Raw genomic sequence first — 16888 nt, 5'->3', positions numbered from 1 at the left:
CTCAAAACTATTGAAGAATTCCACTCCTTTCCCCTCCAAATTTCACCACGCGCAAATAGGATGGAGAATTTCTGAGAGGCCATTTTCCACTTCGCCCTGAAAGAAACCTAGGCAGTTGACTTACACCAGGCATAGGCATCACTCCTGACCACTGGTCCTGTTAGCTAGGGATGATGGGAGTTGTAGTCCCAAAACATCTGGAGGGCCGAGTTTGCCTATGCCTGGCTTACACCAAGTCAAGCCAGTGGTTCTCCAGGGTTTTGGACAGGAGACTCTCCCATCCCACTTGGAGATGTTGGAGACTGGACCTGGGACCTTCTGAAGCCACAACATATGCTCTGACCACTGTGATACAACCCTTCCAACCCTGTACGTAGAAGGGGTAGGGCTCCTGGAAGTTCCTCCATGAAATTGCTCCTTCTTTGGCCCGTTCTATCCTTTGATCCTGACCATTTCTAAAGCTCAGAAGGCCATGACATCAGAACAGACCCCACCTCCCCACACCGAGCCTTACCATCTTTTATCGTAGTACAATTTGCCATCTTCTATCCTTGCCTCAAACCGCTGTGCTGGGGATTCGGCAGGCGTGGCCGGCAGGTGTTCTGGTGACGAAGGAGACGCTGGAATAGAAGAGTGAACTCTATACACAGTCTAACCCCTACGTAGCAGCTTACGATTCAGGCAACACTGAGAGATTGCGGGGACCTTAAGCCGACAGTGGGAGGTAAAAGTATTAAGCTTTGTGAGCAGAGCACACAGGCAGAGATCTGGTTTGCCTTGTGCAGGTCTACCTTGCAGAGAGTCAAACCACTGGGCAATCTAGCTCAGCCTTTGTCAACCGGGCACCCTCTAGATGTTTTTGGGCTACAACTCCCATCAGCCCCAGCCAGAACAGCTGTGCTAGCTGCAGCTCATGGGAGTTAACATTCCCAAACATCCGAAGAGCACCAGGTTGGCTGAGCTGTTTTGGTGCTCCTCCAAATGTTGGTGAAATTCATCTTCCATCAACCCTGAACACTGACTGGGGCTGATGTGAGCTGTGACTCCAACAGCATCTGACTGCCCATGCCCTGTATTATCTACTTAGATTAAGAGCTGCTCCCCAGGGTTCGCAGAACCCTACAAACCCTACAAATTCTAGGGATCCAGCATAGCGCAAGGTTTAGAGCGGGGGCAGGGAGCCCAGGGCCCACCAGGTATTTGCTGGACGGCCCATTATCTCTAACCATCAGGCTATGTTGGCTGAAGTCAATGAGGGTCGCAGTCCAAAATGTCTGCAAGACACAGTTAGGAATGGCTACACTGAACTCTGGCTCCTTCCCAGTTTTGAGTTTCTGTTTTTCCCCTCTGCATAGCTGGGAATTTTGGGGGACCTGTTAGGACTGGGAGATGCCAGAGTTCCAGTCAAAACAGCAAAAGAAAGTTTTTCTGATAGCAACACTCATCCAAGCATTCTGCTACTTCTCAGCTTTTCAAAGGTCATTATCTATACTCAAATCTGGACCCATTAAAATTATAACCTATACAGTATATTCTAGCATAAAGCAGTCTACAATAACAATGCAGAAGGCTGCTTTAGATCAGATCAGGTTATTTGATCATCCAGCCCAGTTTTACTTTCTCTGACCAGCAAAATCTCTTCTGGGGCTCAAGCAGAAGTACTTCCACCATCCCTTACTGCTCGGCATCCTTTTAGCCACAGATGCTGCAGGTTGAGCTTGAGACCTTCTGCCCGAAAGGCAGGGGCTCCACCACTCAGTTACACACCTTCCTATCTCCTAAGCCATTTTTTGAACACACTAGGAAACCTTATTGGGGTGGGGATGCCACTTACCTGGCCGTTTAGGTGATTTAAGCTACAAAAAGGAAAAACAAGAAAGCTGTTTTAGTGATTCCCTACAAGAACATAAACCGGAAGAGAAATAACTGACCTAACAGAACATTTCATGAAGGCCAACATGTCTTCTGAATGGGGATCTTTATTCCCAGCTGGCAAGTTCCAAAGACCTCAGATGCCCACTCCGCAATAACCCACAGCAGGCTTTTAGTGTGGCTGCCTCCACTCTGTGGAGCAGAGAACAGCTGAAGACGTTTTTGTTCCAACAGGTTTCCCCATCTAGATAAATGATGCTTTACCATGAATGTCTGCTTTGCATGGTTTTGTTTCTGCTTTAAATGTATTTGTTGTCTTTGTGTGTTTAACAGCTTTTAATTATTCTTATTGTACACGGTCTTAAGATGGTCATTTTCAAGGTAACTTAAAAATCATTAATAGTAATTAATCTGAATTAGGTTGAAATGACGCTATATATATACAGGCAACTCCCCATTTATGCGGGGGTTATGTTCTGAGGCACCGCTCATTTAAGAGAAATCGCATATATTGGGAACACCATTAAAAAATCAAACACGACAATCATTGTCTCCAAACCTCCTTGCCCAAACTCCAAATCTCCACAGGACTCAAAGATCAGTGCAAGGGCTCCTGGGATTGCACTTGCAAGGGCTATTGGGACTGCTAGATGCTGTTATTGCGCCATTTTTGCACTCTTTTAGGGCTGTTTTTGCCACTTCCGGGTTCATGGGGATACGGGTGCGCATTGAACGTGTGTAAATGGGGAGTTGCCTGTAGAATCATAGACTCATAGAGTTGGAAGAGACCACAAGGGCTATCGAGTCCAACCCCCTGCCAAGCAGGAAACACCATCAGAGCACTCCTGACATATGGTTGTCAAGCCTCTGCTTAAAGACCTCCAAAGAAGGAGACTCCACCACACTCCTTGGCAGCAAATTCACTGTCGAACAGCTCTTACTGTCAGGAAGTTCTTCCTAATGTTTAGGTGGAATCTTCTTTCTTGTAGTTTGGATCCACTGCTCCGTGTCCGCTTCTCTGGAGCAGCAGAAAACAACCTTTCTGCCTCCTCTATGTGACATCCTTTTATATATTTGAACATGGCTATCATATCACCCCTTAACCTCCTCTTCTCCAGGCTAAACATGCCCAGCTCCCTTAGCCGTTCCTCATAAGGCATCGTTTCCAGGCCTTTGACCATTTTGGTTGCCCTCCTCTGGACACGTTCCAGTTTGTCAGTGTCCTTCTTGAACTGTGGTGCCCAGAACTGGACACAGTACTCCAGGTGAGGTCTGACCAGAGCAGAATACAGTGGCACTATTACTTCCCTTGATCTAGATGCTATACTCCTATTGATGCAGCCCAGAATTGCATTGACTTTTTTAGCTGCCGCGTCAGACTGTTGGCTCATGTAGTACATACACACACACACTTGCTTTTTAAAAATGTTTTTAGATGTGCAACTCATGTTTGTAACTTTTGCAGATTTTTGTATTAGGTTGTAAATCACTTCAGAATGCCTCATGGGAAGCAATTCAAGTAAACTAATAATCTATTCTGATTGGCATCATGACTAGTGTTATTTCATTTTGGGCTGCAAATCTTTGGATACATTTATTTATTAAAATGATTTTTATGCCGCCCTCTCACAAAATATCAGCACAGTTTTCACTAACATAGAACATTTTTAAAAATGAATGTAGTACAGAATTAATATCAGTACAGTGGTACCTCCGGTTGCGTATGGGATCCGTTCCGGAGATCCAGCTGGATCCTGAGGTTTTCACAACTGGAGAGACCACTTCAGCAGTAGAGCACTTCTGCGCATGTGGCAAAACCCCGGAAAAATGCTTCCGGGTTTGCTGCTTACGCATCCCGAAGTTTTCATAACCAGAGGGATACGTAAGCAGAGTAACCACTGTATATTATTAATATTCTAATATTAATTCAGTAGTGCATTTAATTTTTTAAAAATGTTCTACCTCTGGTAATATGCCTCACTAATCCACCAGCCAGTCATGCTCAGTCTAAGCTACAGCGACTCTCTACCCCTAAGGACAGGGTTTGGGGCAGGCTGACTGTAGCCAGAAAGCCTCCTGTCTACTGGCTTCCACAATTGCCTTTAAAGTCTCTGCCCAGAATTTCTGGCTCCTTCTACATTTTAGGTCTTAGGGGGCTCTCTGGTACCCATTTTTTCTTGGGAACCGAGAAAAACCAAGAGCTGTGAGCAGTGTTCGGCAGCACTGATGTCGAGATACGACAGGGGATACTGGCCTGCTCTTCTGACAATCAAGAGATAATGTCCATTCACCTTGGACATTCTCTTTAGCAACTCTTGGGACTCAGGCTGAGGCCACAACCCTCACTGTCCTTGCTTTGCAGCCTTCTCAAGTGTTTTACCTGACTAGTACACGTCCTTCAACTGAGATTATGCTTCTTGCTTGTCAGGATGGAGGGTGGAGAGGGGCATGTGAGCTTGCATAGAAACTAGTCTACTGTACTGTTCCAAAATTTACATTCATTGCTCCGCCCACTTTTGCCTCTGACCACACCCACCACTGGAATATGCCACCACCTCCCACCCCCAAAGTTTGCCCAGAAAGGAATGTGGCCCTGAGAGCCAGTGTGGTGCAATGGTTAAGTGTCAGGCTAGGACCTGGGGCAACAGGGTTCAAATCCCCACTCAGCCATGAAGCTCATTGGGTGACAATAGGCCAATCACTCTCTCTCAGCCCAACCTCCCTCCCAGGGTTTTTGTTGGGATTAAATGAAGAGGGGGAGAACCATGTAAGCCATCTTGAGTGCCATGGAGAAAAAGGAGGGGTTTGTCTGAATAAATGAATAAAGGTTAATCACACCCAATCTACACTAAGCACTTACCTTATTGAGAATCCTCAGATCCTCCATTATCTGTTCGTCTGTTAGCAAGTAATTTAGCTGAGGTAATCCAAATTAAGGGGGAAGTAACTTTGGAACCATGTACAAAAATGCGGCTTGAATCTCCTGGGCAGAATTTAGCCCAGGAGCGACACCCCTCTTTGTGGCTACTTCTGGGTCTCTCCTTTGCAGGGCATATCACAGACAGAAGCTTCACTTGCCATGGCAGGCGAACTATTAAGCAGGCAAAGGCTGACTCTGGAAGCTAGCACTATATGGAACGGTTCCCAGGGGCAGAACCCCAGGAAAGCCCCATCACCTTGTAGCTGGCAGGACTGAGCCAAGCGGGTGTGGAAGGGACTTGTCCCAGTGAACAGAACCAAGCAAAGGCCCTGCTCTGAAACAAAAGGGAGGAGCAACGGTGCCCCGGGATAACCTTCCACCACTAAAGGAGGACTGAGTTGCCACCTAGATGCTTTCATGGAAAGACTATTGGGAGAACCTGATCACAAGAGCACTCTCCCCTCCTATGGCTTCCACCAACCGGCCTTCAGAAGTTCGCTGCCTCCGACTGCGGAGGCAGAGCATAGCAGCCACTGATGCCCGATCTACCTTCTGCCCACCCATTTGGAGAGGAACATAGGAAGCTGTCTTACAGTGGGCCAAGCTAATGTCCTCCAAGCCTAGTGTTGCCTGCTCCGACTGGCAGCAGCTCTCCATAATTTCAGACAGAGCATCTTTCCCCCATCACCTGCTACTTAATGCTCATTAACTAGACATGTCAGAGGCTGAACTTGGGATCTCCAGCATAAAGAGCTATGGTGCAATGGACAGGCGCATTGGGCCTTGCTGATTGTCAGCCAATACGCTGTGCAGCCGCACATCGCAGGGGAAGATTTGCCAACCGATAAGCTCTCTTTTCAAGGAAAGCTTGTGCACCTACAGCAAAAGCTGGATCATGGGCTGTGGCGGATCAGGTAGTCAAAGGATATCAGGGGCTGGCTTCCGCCTTTTGTCAGGGATGGGAACGGGGTCGTTTGGCCGCCTCCGCAACTTCCTTGTCATGATGGGCTTCACTTCCATGGAGTCTGAGGAAGGAAGGACAGTTTTTTTCGTAAGGTCCACAGATTGATTTTTAAAAAACAGAGTAAGAGAAAAAAGAACTGTGCTTTTTCACATTAATCTTTTCCTTTGGGGGGGCCCTCTTTCTTTCATGCAAAGACTCAGCCTGTGACTCTGCCCCTAATTTGAGAAATATACAAGTGTATCCTTAATTTTACTCACTAAATAGTACCTACAAACTGTATGCATGGTGCAAACACGCAATCGGGATTCAGTGGTAAAAGCTGTAATCCTATGTTGTTAGTAAAATTCCAATGAAATGAGCGGCATTTGCTTTTGAGTAAGCAGGCTTAGGGACACAGGTCACTGCTTTCTAATCAGAGTCTTCTAGCTCATTAAAATGCCTTCTCTTCACTGACAGCAGCTTTTGTAAGAACACCAGAAGTTACCTTATACAAAGTCAGGCCATTGGCCCATCTAACTCAGTAATATCTACTGTGACCAGCCACGGCTGTCCAGGGTTTGAGACAGGGAGTCATTTCCCAGCCCTACCTGGAGATGCCAGGGATTGAACCTGGGGACTTCTGCATGCAAAGAACATGCTCTACCACTGAGCCACAGTCCCTGTCCTAAAGGTACTTTGTTTTTGCAAACAGTGCTTGCATGTGTTTAGAGAGGCATTTCCCCTTCTCTCACCTAATTCATCCAATAATGCATTTTCCTCTAGGTCCCAGGCAGAAGTAGGTTTACAATGCCAACAGCTACCTGATCCTTTTTTAACTAAAGATACCAGGGACTGAACTTCTGGTTACAAAGCATTTGCTCCATTGCTGAGATATTGATTGACTGATTCATTTATAAGATTTCTTACCTGCCCTTCACCGTAAGCTCCCTAGGCAGATTACGACAATATAATTGTACAGTTATATGGCCTCTTCCCCAAAGAGAGATGCTGGCTTTATTTTATTATTTTGTATTTACCTCCTGTTAGCTCCATAGTTAGCTTCTCGCTCTCTATCATTTTCTTCTTCTCTTCCAACTCGGCAATCAAGTTTTCCTTGAGTTCGATTTTTTTATCTTCAAATTCTTTCACGGCCGCTTTCTTCTCCTTGATGTAGTTCCGTTCCACCTGCTCTGTCTGAGCCAAGCCCAAAAGAAAACAGGGACTCATCTACAGGGCAGAACCACATCAGGTACGCATAGGTGCTGATAGGGGAACCACTGTGCTCGGGGTCACCAGACTGAGAAGCTGCGGAGTCGGAAGTTACACCTGACAAATGACACAGGCTTTCCCAAACTGTGCAATGAAACTGCTCATATGACTTGTCACCATACGGAAAGCAAGTATGAGCCCTGATTGGTAAGGTCAAAGGTCCATCTATCCCAGCATCTGTAAAGTTGGATACATGGCTCCCTACCTTCTTTAGGAACCTGTGGCCCTCTTAATTGTTAAGTATCAGGCAGCCTCACTTGAGTGGAATTTTCTCCCTTTCACAAGTATATGGTGCCTGCCTATTTTAAAACACAATTTACAAGTGTGCTGCAAAACCAATGGCACAACCTAATAAAGGATGGAAATAACTATTCTCAAATGACTTGGGATTCATGCACCCTCAGTACTGAGCTTCTCCTCAGGGCAAGAAAGAGGTCAATCACAATTTGCAGAATAGTTTGAACATTCTACAGCAAAGGAAAGGAAGTTCTACTCATAATGACTGAAAAAGGGAACAGAATACATTAATGAAACCCGACCAACAGAAAAGGAAACACACACACACACACACATACATATATATACACACACTTACTTCCAGCTGGAGAAAAAGCTCTGAAAGAAAGAGAAAATAAGTTACTTTTTTTTGCTGAACTAAGCACATTTAACTCTAGCAAGATCTCAGAGTGGTTAGCCTGAAAATTTTGATGACGGCAAGCTACAGGCCGCTAAGACAGGCTGCAAAACCAGCCCTTGCAAGTATTTCTGCTTGCACCAGATTAATCTTCATCAGTAGCTGCACTGACAAAGTAACTTGACATTTGGTGCAAGGTATACCAAACAATTCCTGTCTTAGATAGCCAACACTTAAGTTCGCAACCCTATAGCTGGGAAGAAGTCTCATTGAACTGAAGGAGATTTACCGTATTTTTTGCTCTATAAGACTCACTTTTTCCCTCCTAAAAAGTAAGGGGAAATGTGTGTGCATCTTATGGAGCGAATGCAGGCTGCGCAGTTATCCCAGAAGCCAGAACAGCAAGAGGGATTGCTGCTTTCAATGCGTAGCGATCCTTCTTGCTGTTCTGGCTTATGAGATTCAGAATATTTTCCCCCCTGAAATTATTTATAAAAATGTGTGTCTAGGATCAGAATCAACTCAAGAAGGGGCACTGTAAAGATCAACAAATGAATTATGGCACAAATTCTGTAGACTATAGCCAATTTCTTCAGATACATCTGTAGGTCCATTTAAGTGTGAACACCTCATTTAGGCGGTCTTGACACCTTCCAGAACTGGTTCAACAGCATTTACATATGGAAATGAACGGTCTGGAGAAGTGCCCTGTAGTCCACTGAAAGCCTATGCCACAATAAATGTATTAATCTCCAAGGTGCTTCAGGCGGTTGTTTTTGCTGCAATAGACAAACACGGCTAACCCTGTGGAAAGTTTTTAGAATGAGATTGCGACACACACAAGTGAGATCACCCAAAAGCACTGCGCAGGGTTTCAAGCATGATTATCATGTACTTGTCTAGGCCTAGATCAGAAATCCTCAAGCAAGTCACCAGAAATGCAGTTCGCTCACCCGCATTGCGTATCCTTTCCTTGTATTGCTGATCCAGCTTTTTCATCCTTTTCTGATATTCTTGCAAAGTACCTATTAAAACCATACAAAATTAACACACTGAAATCAATAGATTAAAATATAGAATGATAGAGCTGGACGGAACGTCAAAGGCCAACCCCTCCCGCTGCAACAAAATGGGACAGTGCCATAATACTGTTGAAAAGGACTCTACACAGTTTTTCTCACTATCAAGCTATCAGTGCCTGATCTGACCTAGGGCCCAGGATTTGTGACAGAGGTCATTGCTCCTGTTATTTCACAAAAGTGTCTGTACACAGCTTGAATCACGCAGTTTATATCTCAAAGCCGAAGAGATTTTTGTTTGTACAGTATACCTCCAAGTTTCATTTTTTTAAAAAAAGACCATTCCCTTCACCAATTTTACCACCACCTATTCTGAGCAGTCCTACCTCAACCTGATGCTTAAAAATTACAGATCAAGCTTAAAAAAAAATTCTTTCCACAAGTAATAAGCCACTGCCAAAGAAGCAACATCATATTGTTCAGATGAAATAAAAGAGTTTGGGCTACTTTCTAGTCCTTAAAGGAGAAGAGCAGGCACAAAATTTACATCACTGGTGCATCTCCCCATTCCCAGTGTCCATTTAAGTAAAATTATACAGTACTGGTGCTAAGAAGTACAGATGAGAAGTCGACACATCCAGTTTAGGAAAAGCCACTACTCCATTCTGCTTTGTGCTTAGTAGAAATAAAAGTCAACTGACTGTCCCAAATTAAGGTAAAGTGATACATTTAAAAGGTCAGGGTATGTGTAATGCCCATTTGTGGATTGTTCTCCCCAGGGATGCTTGCCTGACACCTTCATTACATATCTTTAGGTGCCAGGTGAAGATGTTTTTCTTCAGCCAGCTATTCAGCTGATTAACATTTGAAGGCTTTTTAAATATGTTTGTGAGAGAAGGGGTTATTGACTTGGTCTTCTTTATGTTTTATTATGTATTTTTTATTCTCATTTTAAATTTTGTTGTTGTTGTGAACTGCCCTGGAATCTTCACATGAAAGACAGTATACAAATTTAATAAATAAGATTAATAACACACTATTAAAGCAAAATTCAATAAAGTAATAGTAGTAGTAAAAATAATAATACACTATTAAGGCAACACTCAATACATTCCAGGTTCTGTTTTTCAGATAATCCAACCAGTAATATATTAAAGAGTGGATTTTTTGATTTATTTTTTGTTGTTACTTGAAAAACAAGAAAAGTTGTGATGCCTGCAGGCAAGTACTGAAATCTCAAAATGAGAACCATCACCACACTGGTCAGGAAAGATTCAGCACTATGCCAAATCAGGGAAGATTCCCCAATTGCACTGCATGAAAATGACAGGAGACCCTAACTCAATGACAGAGCACATGCTTTGCATGTAGAAGATTTCGGGTTCAATCCTTGCCATCTCCAATGAAATGATCAGGCAGCAGGTAGCAGACAAATCTGGGCTGGATGGGCATATATAGAGATCTGGCATAAGGCATCTTTCTATATTCCTAATGCACCAGAAAGTCTGATTTAAGAGAACTCCAAAACATTTTATCCTCCATAGACGGAGACAGTAGTGCCTCTGAATACCAGTTGCCAGAAACTGTAGAAGGGGAGAGTGCTCTTGTTGCTGGTTTCCCCGCAGGCATACGGTTGGCCACTGTGGAAACAGGATGCTGGACTAAATGGGCTATTGGCCTAATCCTCAGGGCTCTTTTGATGTTATGTTTTTATTTGATCTGGGTATTAAATGAAAAGCCTGCTGTTCTCGTGAATAAATGTCATGTCATGCTTTTTAAACCATACCTTCTTGCAGTTGCTGCAGCTGCCTCTTAAGAGATGCCAATTTATCCTGATACATCCTGCAAAGAGAATACATATTCTAATGAAGGAACCCCAGTGAACAACAAGTGCTGGTTTTACTTTCCTATTCAATTGATTCTTTCCATTGCTAAATTTCTATTATATTGTTCAAGTAGAGCTGAAGTGAAGGAGCAATAAAAGTTTGCTATTTTTTTTAAAAAAAGAAGAACACCAAGATCTTGATACATGAAAGTATCATCCTCCTCTTCTACCTTTCCTAGCCCAAACTGCAGAACTTTCTACCTCAAAGGCATTTGATCACAGAGGGCCAGATAATAAAATTTAGTTGCTTGGGCCACAACAGCATCTAATCTTTATTCCAGAAGGTATTGTCCAGGCAAAATGTCACAAGACGCCTAACTGCAGAAAAGATAATGTTACGAAAGGCAGAAATTAAGAAGCATCAACTAACCCAGCACTTAAGAAAATAAAGAGTCAGGAGCATAAAGCCATTACATATCTAGAAGGCACATACATTGTCCAAACAAAGTCCCACTGATATACTTAAAGTTCAGCAGAAACGTTAAACTTTGTTCATATGCAATGCAGAACCAGTGTGAAGTCAGTTTGCTTTCAGTAAGAGTTGTTGAGATTAACAATTGATTCAGGTTTGGACCACATGGTAAACTGTGGTTGTTCAAAAACAGAAGCTTCTCATCTCCTTGCAACTGCACCGGAGGTGGTGGGGCAGGAGGCCCATGAGTTTGAGGTCTGCTCTCGAAACACTAAACCAGTCTTCCCTACCCTGGTGCCCTGCAGCTGTTTTGGACCACTACTCCCATGACGCATGGACAAGGGTCAGAGATGATGGAAGCTGTGGTCCAAAACAGCCAGCAGGGAGGGGCCAGGTTAGGGGGAAGCCTGCATTCGATGGAAGTAAGACGTACAGGACTATCAAGGGAAGAATTTCTCTAAGCTCAAGGTACAAATTCTTTTAACTCAGGCCTCTTCTGTGCTGCTGATTTCCGTTATTCTGACATTAGGTTTTATGTTATTATTTTAATTGTGACCTTTTTCTAACCCACCCTGGCACCATTTGGTGAAGGGTGGGCTATAAGGAAAAATAACAACAACTGCTGCAAACAGCTCTTTGATTTAGGGAAATGTGATGTGAATTTCAATCTTTTTGTCTTAATACTTTTGCACTTTTGCCCCACCAACATACGTTCAAAACTCCCTCCCTTTGAGCTGGGATATTACTCATACGAAAGAGGCATCAAAATATATCTGTAACCTGGAGAATACTTACTGCTCCTTCATTTCTACATAATCCTCCTCATTGTGCTTGGCCAGATCAGTTTCACTTGCATCTTCGGTATCTAAGGAAACAGGAACATCAGCGAGTGTCAGAGCAGTGCCAATCAGTACGTTTTTTTGTTCAAGCATTCCCCACTCAGCAGCAGAAACAAACACCACTGAGGTACAAAAAAGAACTGTACACTTAAAAAAACTAAACGCACACGAGAGCAAGCTCATTCAAAACAACTGTGCCATTTCTTATTGTTGTGTTATCCAGACCTCTATGCTATAAAGGCAGGAACGTGATTATGTACCACAGTTCCCACCAGACAGCATAACAAGATTCTTAGCAGCTGTGTCTGTCAATTTCCTTCCAATATTCATTCCATGCAAACTCTCTGATCTCAACACAGTTCTCCAGTATCCCACTGGCTTTAACACAGTGCCCCCCTCCCCTTCTCCTGCCTCCCCACAGGCCTCTGTTCAGTGCCTCCATTGCTTTTGGTAATTACTGGAAAAATTACTACTGGCACATCCAAGACCTTTAAGGGAACAGGCACGTTCCTCTTAATAAAAGCCTCCTCAAGCATCACAGCAAGGCAGGGTGCAAATGTATCAAATTAAACATGACAATAGAATGTAGGAGGCTGCCTTATCCAGGGGCTGACCATTGGTTTGTCTTAATTCACTATAACCTGCCCTACACAGATTGGCAGAAAATCTCCACAAACTCAAGATGTTGAGAAGTGAACTTGACAACTTTTGCATACAAAGCCTGAGTTCTGCCATGGAACCACAGCCCTTCTGACTTACGGCAGAAAGTTCCATAAAGTAATTATGCATATGAAGAAATTCACTGAAGCAGAGCAAACATTACCCTCTTCAAGCTAGGAGGAGAAGAAAAAAGCTGCAACCCTAAACTAACTTCTTTGAAAGAAAATCCTATAGAAACAAATAGTTTTACTGCCAAGTAAACATACGCTACTGATTGGTCATGAGATGTTTTCTTTTCTGACATCTGACTGCCATTCTTCAGAGCCTTCTTTTTTAAACTATCCATGCTCTCACAGTAAAATTCCACAAGTTAACATTTTAAGTTGGGCCGTAAGTTTATATAAAACGCCTGTTGCTCAACACAGACCAGGCAATTGATAAAAACAGATCAATAAACAATGTTAATCTGTTTTAGTGTTTTAACTTTTGCGTGCTTTAAAGCATGGTTGTACATTTTTCCTGATTTTACTCTTTTCTGTAAACTGCTCTGAGGTTTTTTTTTTTACAATCAAGCGAGCAGTGTATGCATTTTGTGAAATAAATAGGTAAAATGAAAAGCAGTGGGAGAAGTACCACACTTAACTGGGTTCTGGACTTGCAACATGCTTTCTCACATACATTTCTAGATAAGTAACAGGAAATCCTATGTGTGTTTACTCAAAAGCTAATATGAATACTTCCTGTGACCAGCATTAAACCCCACTGAGCACCATAATAAGAGTGCTGTGTGAAGAGCAGAACATCCCTCCTTTAAAACTTGGTACAATAGTTTGGCAACTAGCCTTGGAAGAAAAATTGACCCAGGAGAGGAGAAAGACATGGGGATTTGGTATCCTTCTACAGTACTCAATTTGTTAACAAAAGTGACAAAGTGATTTTCTCCATTTTTTGTATGAGGTTCTCCCTTTCCCCACACCCTCCTTTGAAGTCCCAGACAAACTAGATGAACCCTAAAACTTACTTTTTTCTTTCTTCATTACTTCCACCTATGTAAAGAATGACACTGTTGTTGTAAATTGAATGTTCTGTTGCAAATGACTATATATTAAAAGGATTGCTCTGCAAATGTGTACATTTACTCACAAGTTAGCCACCTGCAACTGAAGTCACATCCACAGCATACATTTTACACAACAATTATACCAATGGGCGATGAATCCTGAAGTGTTTTAATTAACAAAATTTCTCTTTTGATTTAGCTAAACCCTTCCATACGGATCGCTGGCTAAAAAAGGGGGGGTGTTTGGAACATACAATTATTACTACCATTATTTTAAGATTTTTGAAATTTTTTCTTTGTAGTGTGCATGCATAGTTTTTGCTATATATTAATAAATTAATACCATATATTGCATTTGCTCTAGCCTAAATAAAACAGTATTAAAACTACCTCCAAACTGTCTTCACCCAAGAAGGGGCACTCCGGTAAGACTAAATCCTCAAAAAGGGCATGGAATTATTCTGAGTCTGGGAAACAATGAACTAAAGCAAAACAGTCCCTGCCTGAAGGCTTACGATCTTTCCTTTTTTAAAGGCACACCAGGGGAAAGCGACAGGGAGGGAAGGCAGGGGATCTAACTCAGGCAATAATATTTGAACAGTTGTCCATACTATGACCAGGTGTCAGTCAGTCAGCCTCTGGGCTCGTAAACTTCGATGGGGTCTACTCGTAGGTAAGACTGGACGGGTGGCTACAATACCCACGTGCTTCGTGACTCGGAAGTCCCCGACAGTTAGTTTCCCTCCCGAGAAGAACGGATCGGGGCCGCCGTGAGGTGGTCCCCTTGCAACCAGTGCAGAGTCTGCCTGATGAGCAGAGCGCCGAGCTCCACGGGCCCCCGTGAACCACGCGCATGAATTCCAACGGGCTTACTCGCGAGCAAGACTCAACTCTTGCGCGCTCCTCACCCCCCGCCCCCACCGGCTCGGGAATCAGCCCCCAGCAGAAACGGGCGGCGGGTTACTCCCGGGAAAAGCTGCTCGGCGGCGCCTCGAGGCCTCCGCGAAGGCGGGTGGAGGCGGGTCGGGGGGCGGGCAGGCAGGCAGGCGACTCACCCTCGTCTGAATCCCGCGCGCGGCCGCTGCGCTCCCCGTCCTCCTCGTCGGCGGGGCTGTCCAGCTCCTCATCCTCGAAGCTCTCGGCGGCTGCGGCGGCGGCAGCTGCGGCGGCGGCGATAGCAGCGGCGGCGGCGGGGCCCGTCCCGGCGGGCAGCACGGCGGCGGCAGAAGCCGGAGGCCCCGGCGGGAGCGCGGGAGAAACCAGCGCGGCGACGCTCATGGCCGAAGCGGGAAAACGCCGACCCACCGCCGCCGAAGCCACCGCGGACGATCCGGTCGCCTCCTCCTCCTCCTCCTTTTTTCTTCTTCTTAACTCCCCCCTCAGACAAGCCGCGAGCGGCCCCGCCTCCCGCGCGCAGGCGCGCTAGAACCACTTCCGGGCCCTGGTTTTGCTGGGTGAATAGGCGGATTGGCGGGAGGCTGGCTTGACGTTCGTTTCGCTCCGCGGTTTGGACCCCCTTTCTACCCGTAGGCGCGAGGAATGGCGCCTTCAGCCATAGACCGATGTAGGGATAGACTCAACTCGCTGCCAAGCGTTTCCAGGTTCGCTTCTTGGCCCCACCCCACTTTTGTGAACAGCTTATTGTATAGATGTGTGGAATTGCTGTCAACTAGGGTCTGCTTCCGCCTGCGCGCCCCTTCCACTCTCCGCAGAGACTTTCTTAAAGGGACTGCTTTTAAAAGGATGTGTGTGTGGATCCATGTAAGTCAGGGTTGCCATATTTCAAAAAGTAAAATTCCTGACACGTGCAAAGTTGTTGAGCTTTTTTTTCTTGGAACCCAAATGGTTGAGCTTTTTTGTGGATACCTCCCCCCAAAATAGTGATTTTAAGCTTTTGGGTGCTTTTTCCATAGCGTTGCTATATGTCCAGGTTTTCTGCCAATTCTTTGGAGTGCAATTTTTACGCCCCGAAACCAAAACATGTCAGGAATTTTTCTGACTTATGGCAAACCTAATATATGTGCGTATTTTAAGGGCAGGTGGTTGAACTTGCTATTTCCTCTTCCCTCCCATCCCTTTATTTCTTGTGTGCTACGTCTTTTTAGACTGTGGTCCTTTTTCTCTTTCTGTTAGTACTTATTTTTGTGAATTGCTCTGGCAGCCTCTTTAGCTAAGGGCTGGATAATAATTGCCAGAAATAACTACTGGGTCATTAGTAGATTCTGAAGTGCACACACTGTTCCTGACAACCCCATAGCTATTCCCCTTTCGAAATGATGCAACAAAAATTATATTTTTTTACCAATCCAAACATTATGGCTTCAAGCCAGCTTTTTTCTCACCTCCCACCATCTAGTACCCAATCTGATGAAGTGTTCTGTTGGATGCAGAAGCTTGCTTACAACCCAGTGAGATGGGTGGGGTATAAATATTATTATTATTACTACTGTGTTATATTTATATGTACATGTATACAATAGGAGCTGCAGGAAGCAACTGGTAGCAAAGGAAATCTTGCCTCCATCACAGGTTCAGCAAGTTCTAGCTCATCATCCAATGCCCTTGTACTAGAGGTCCTCAACAGGAGGCAGTTTGGTGGCAAACACAACAGGGAGAGGTGGGGGAAGAGGGCATTTAAAATTTCATCCTTTGTGTTGTCTCTGCCACAGAGCACTATCTGAGTCTTTGAAGAAACACCTGCTATTGGACATTGACATATATTCCAGGATACAAGCCTGCTTTTGGAGGGTGTAACTGGAAGGGCCACTTCATATTTGTCATCATCTTTTTAGACCATGGTGAACAGGTGTGCCTATCCTAAAGGCAGAAGTTATTTCTTGCTCCTTCTTTTCTTAAGAACCTCTGATGCAGAGCATATGCTTTGCATGCAGAAGGTCTGTTGGGACATGATACAAGTTTATAAAATTATGCATGCCATGGAGAAAGTGGCTCTCATAGCACTAGAATCCATGGACATCTTATGAAGCTGAATGCTGGAAGATTCAAGACCAATAAAGTACTTCAGTTAAATGATGGAACTTGCTCCCACAGGAGGCAGTGATGTGATGACCATTAACTTGGACAGCTTTAAAACAGGATTTGAATTTTAAGCAGAAGGCTCTCAATGCCTACTAGCCACGACAGCTATGCTCTAGTTCCAGAGCTGGTGGCAGGAATTCTTTTGAAAGCCAATTTCTATAAATCACAGGAGAGGAGCATGCTTTTGTGTTTGGACCCTGCTTGCAGGTTTCCTACAGGCATCTTGTTGGCCGCTGTGAGAACAGATTGCTGGGTTGCAGGCAGGGGACATTCCCCAGCCCTACCTGAAGATGCTAGAGATTGCACCTAGGACATGAAAACATGCTGGATCAGGCC

General features: G+C 44.5%; 1 protein-coding gene across 4 annotated transcripts in view; it reads right to left on the bottom strand.

The window, feature by feature from the left end:
• The window catches only part of SUDS3 (SDS3 homolog, SIN3A corepressor complex component), a 30134-nt gene extending 14918 nt beyond the window's left edge, over positions 1–15216 (bottom strand). Inside the window, exons 1-10 of one of the 4 annotated variants that reach the window (XM_080986436.1) lie at positions 14569–15216; positions 11750–11819; positions 10444–10499; positions 8592–8663; positions 7600–7619; positions 6773–6929; positions 5722–5817; positions 4733–4794; positions 1835–1856; positions 515–602 (exon numbers count right to left, since the gene is read on the bottom strand). In XM_080986436.1, coding sequence (XP_080842562.1) covers positions 515–602; positions 1835–1856; positions 4733–4794; positions 5722–5817; positions 6773–6929; positions 7600–7619; positions 8592–8663; positions 10444–10499; positions 11750–11819; positions 14569–14791 — 866 coding nt within the window. In that variant the 5' untranslated portion in view covers positions 14792–15216. Of the gene's footprint in view, positions 1–514; positions 621–1834; positions 1857–4732; positions 4795–5721; positions 5818–6772; positions 6930–7599; positions 7620–8571; positions 8664–10443; positions 10500–11749; positions 11820–14217; positions 14384–14568 lie in introns of those variants that run through there. The other 3 variants (XM_080986434.1, XM_080986437.1, XM_080986435.1) reach the window with 3 other exon arrangements.
• Between the last annotated feature and the right edge of the window lie 1672 nt (positions 15217–16888).

The sequence above is a fragment of the Podarcis pityusensis genome, assembly GCF_964106645.2.
Source record: "Podarcis pityusensis genome assembly, chromosome: 16".
NCBI classification, from domain to species: domain Eukaryota; kingdom Metazoa; phylum Chordata; class Lepidosauria; order Squamata; family Lacertidae; genus Podarcis; species Podarcis pityusensis.
Note: the sequence above shows the minus strand (reverse complement) of the source record. Positions and strands in the feature narration are given on the sequence as shown.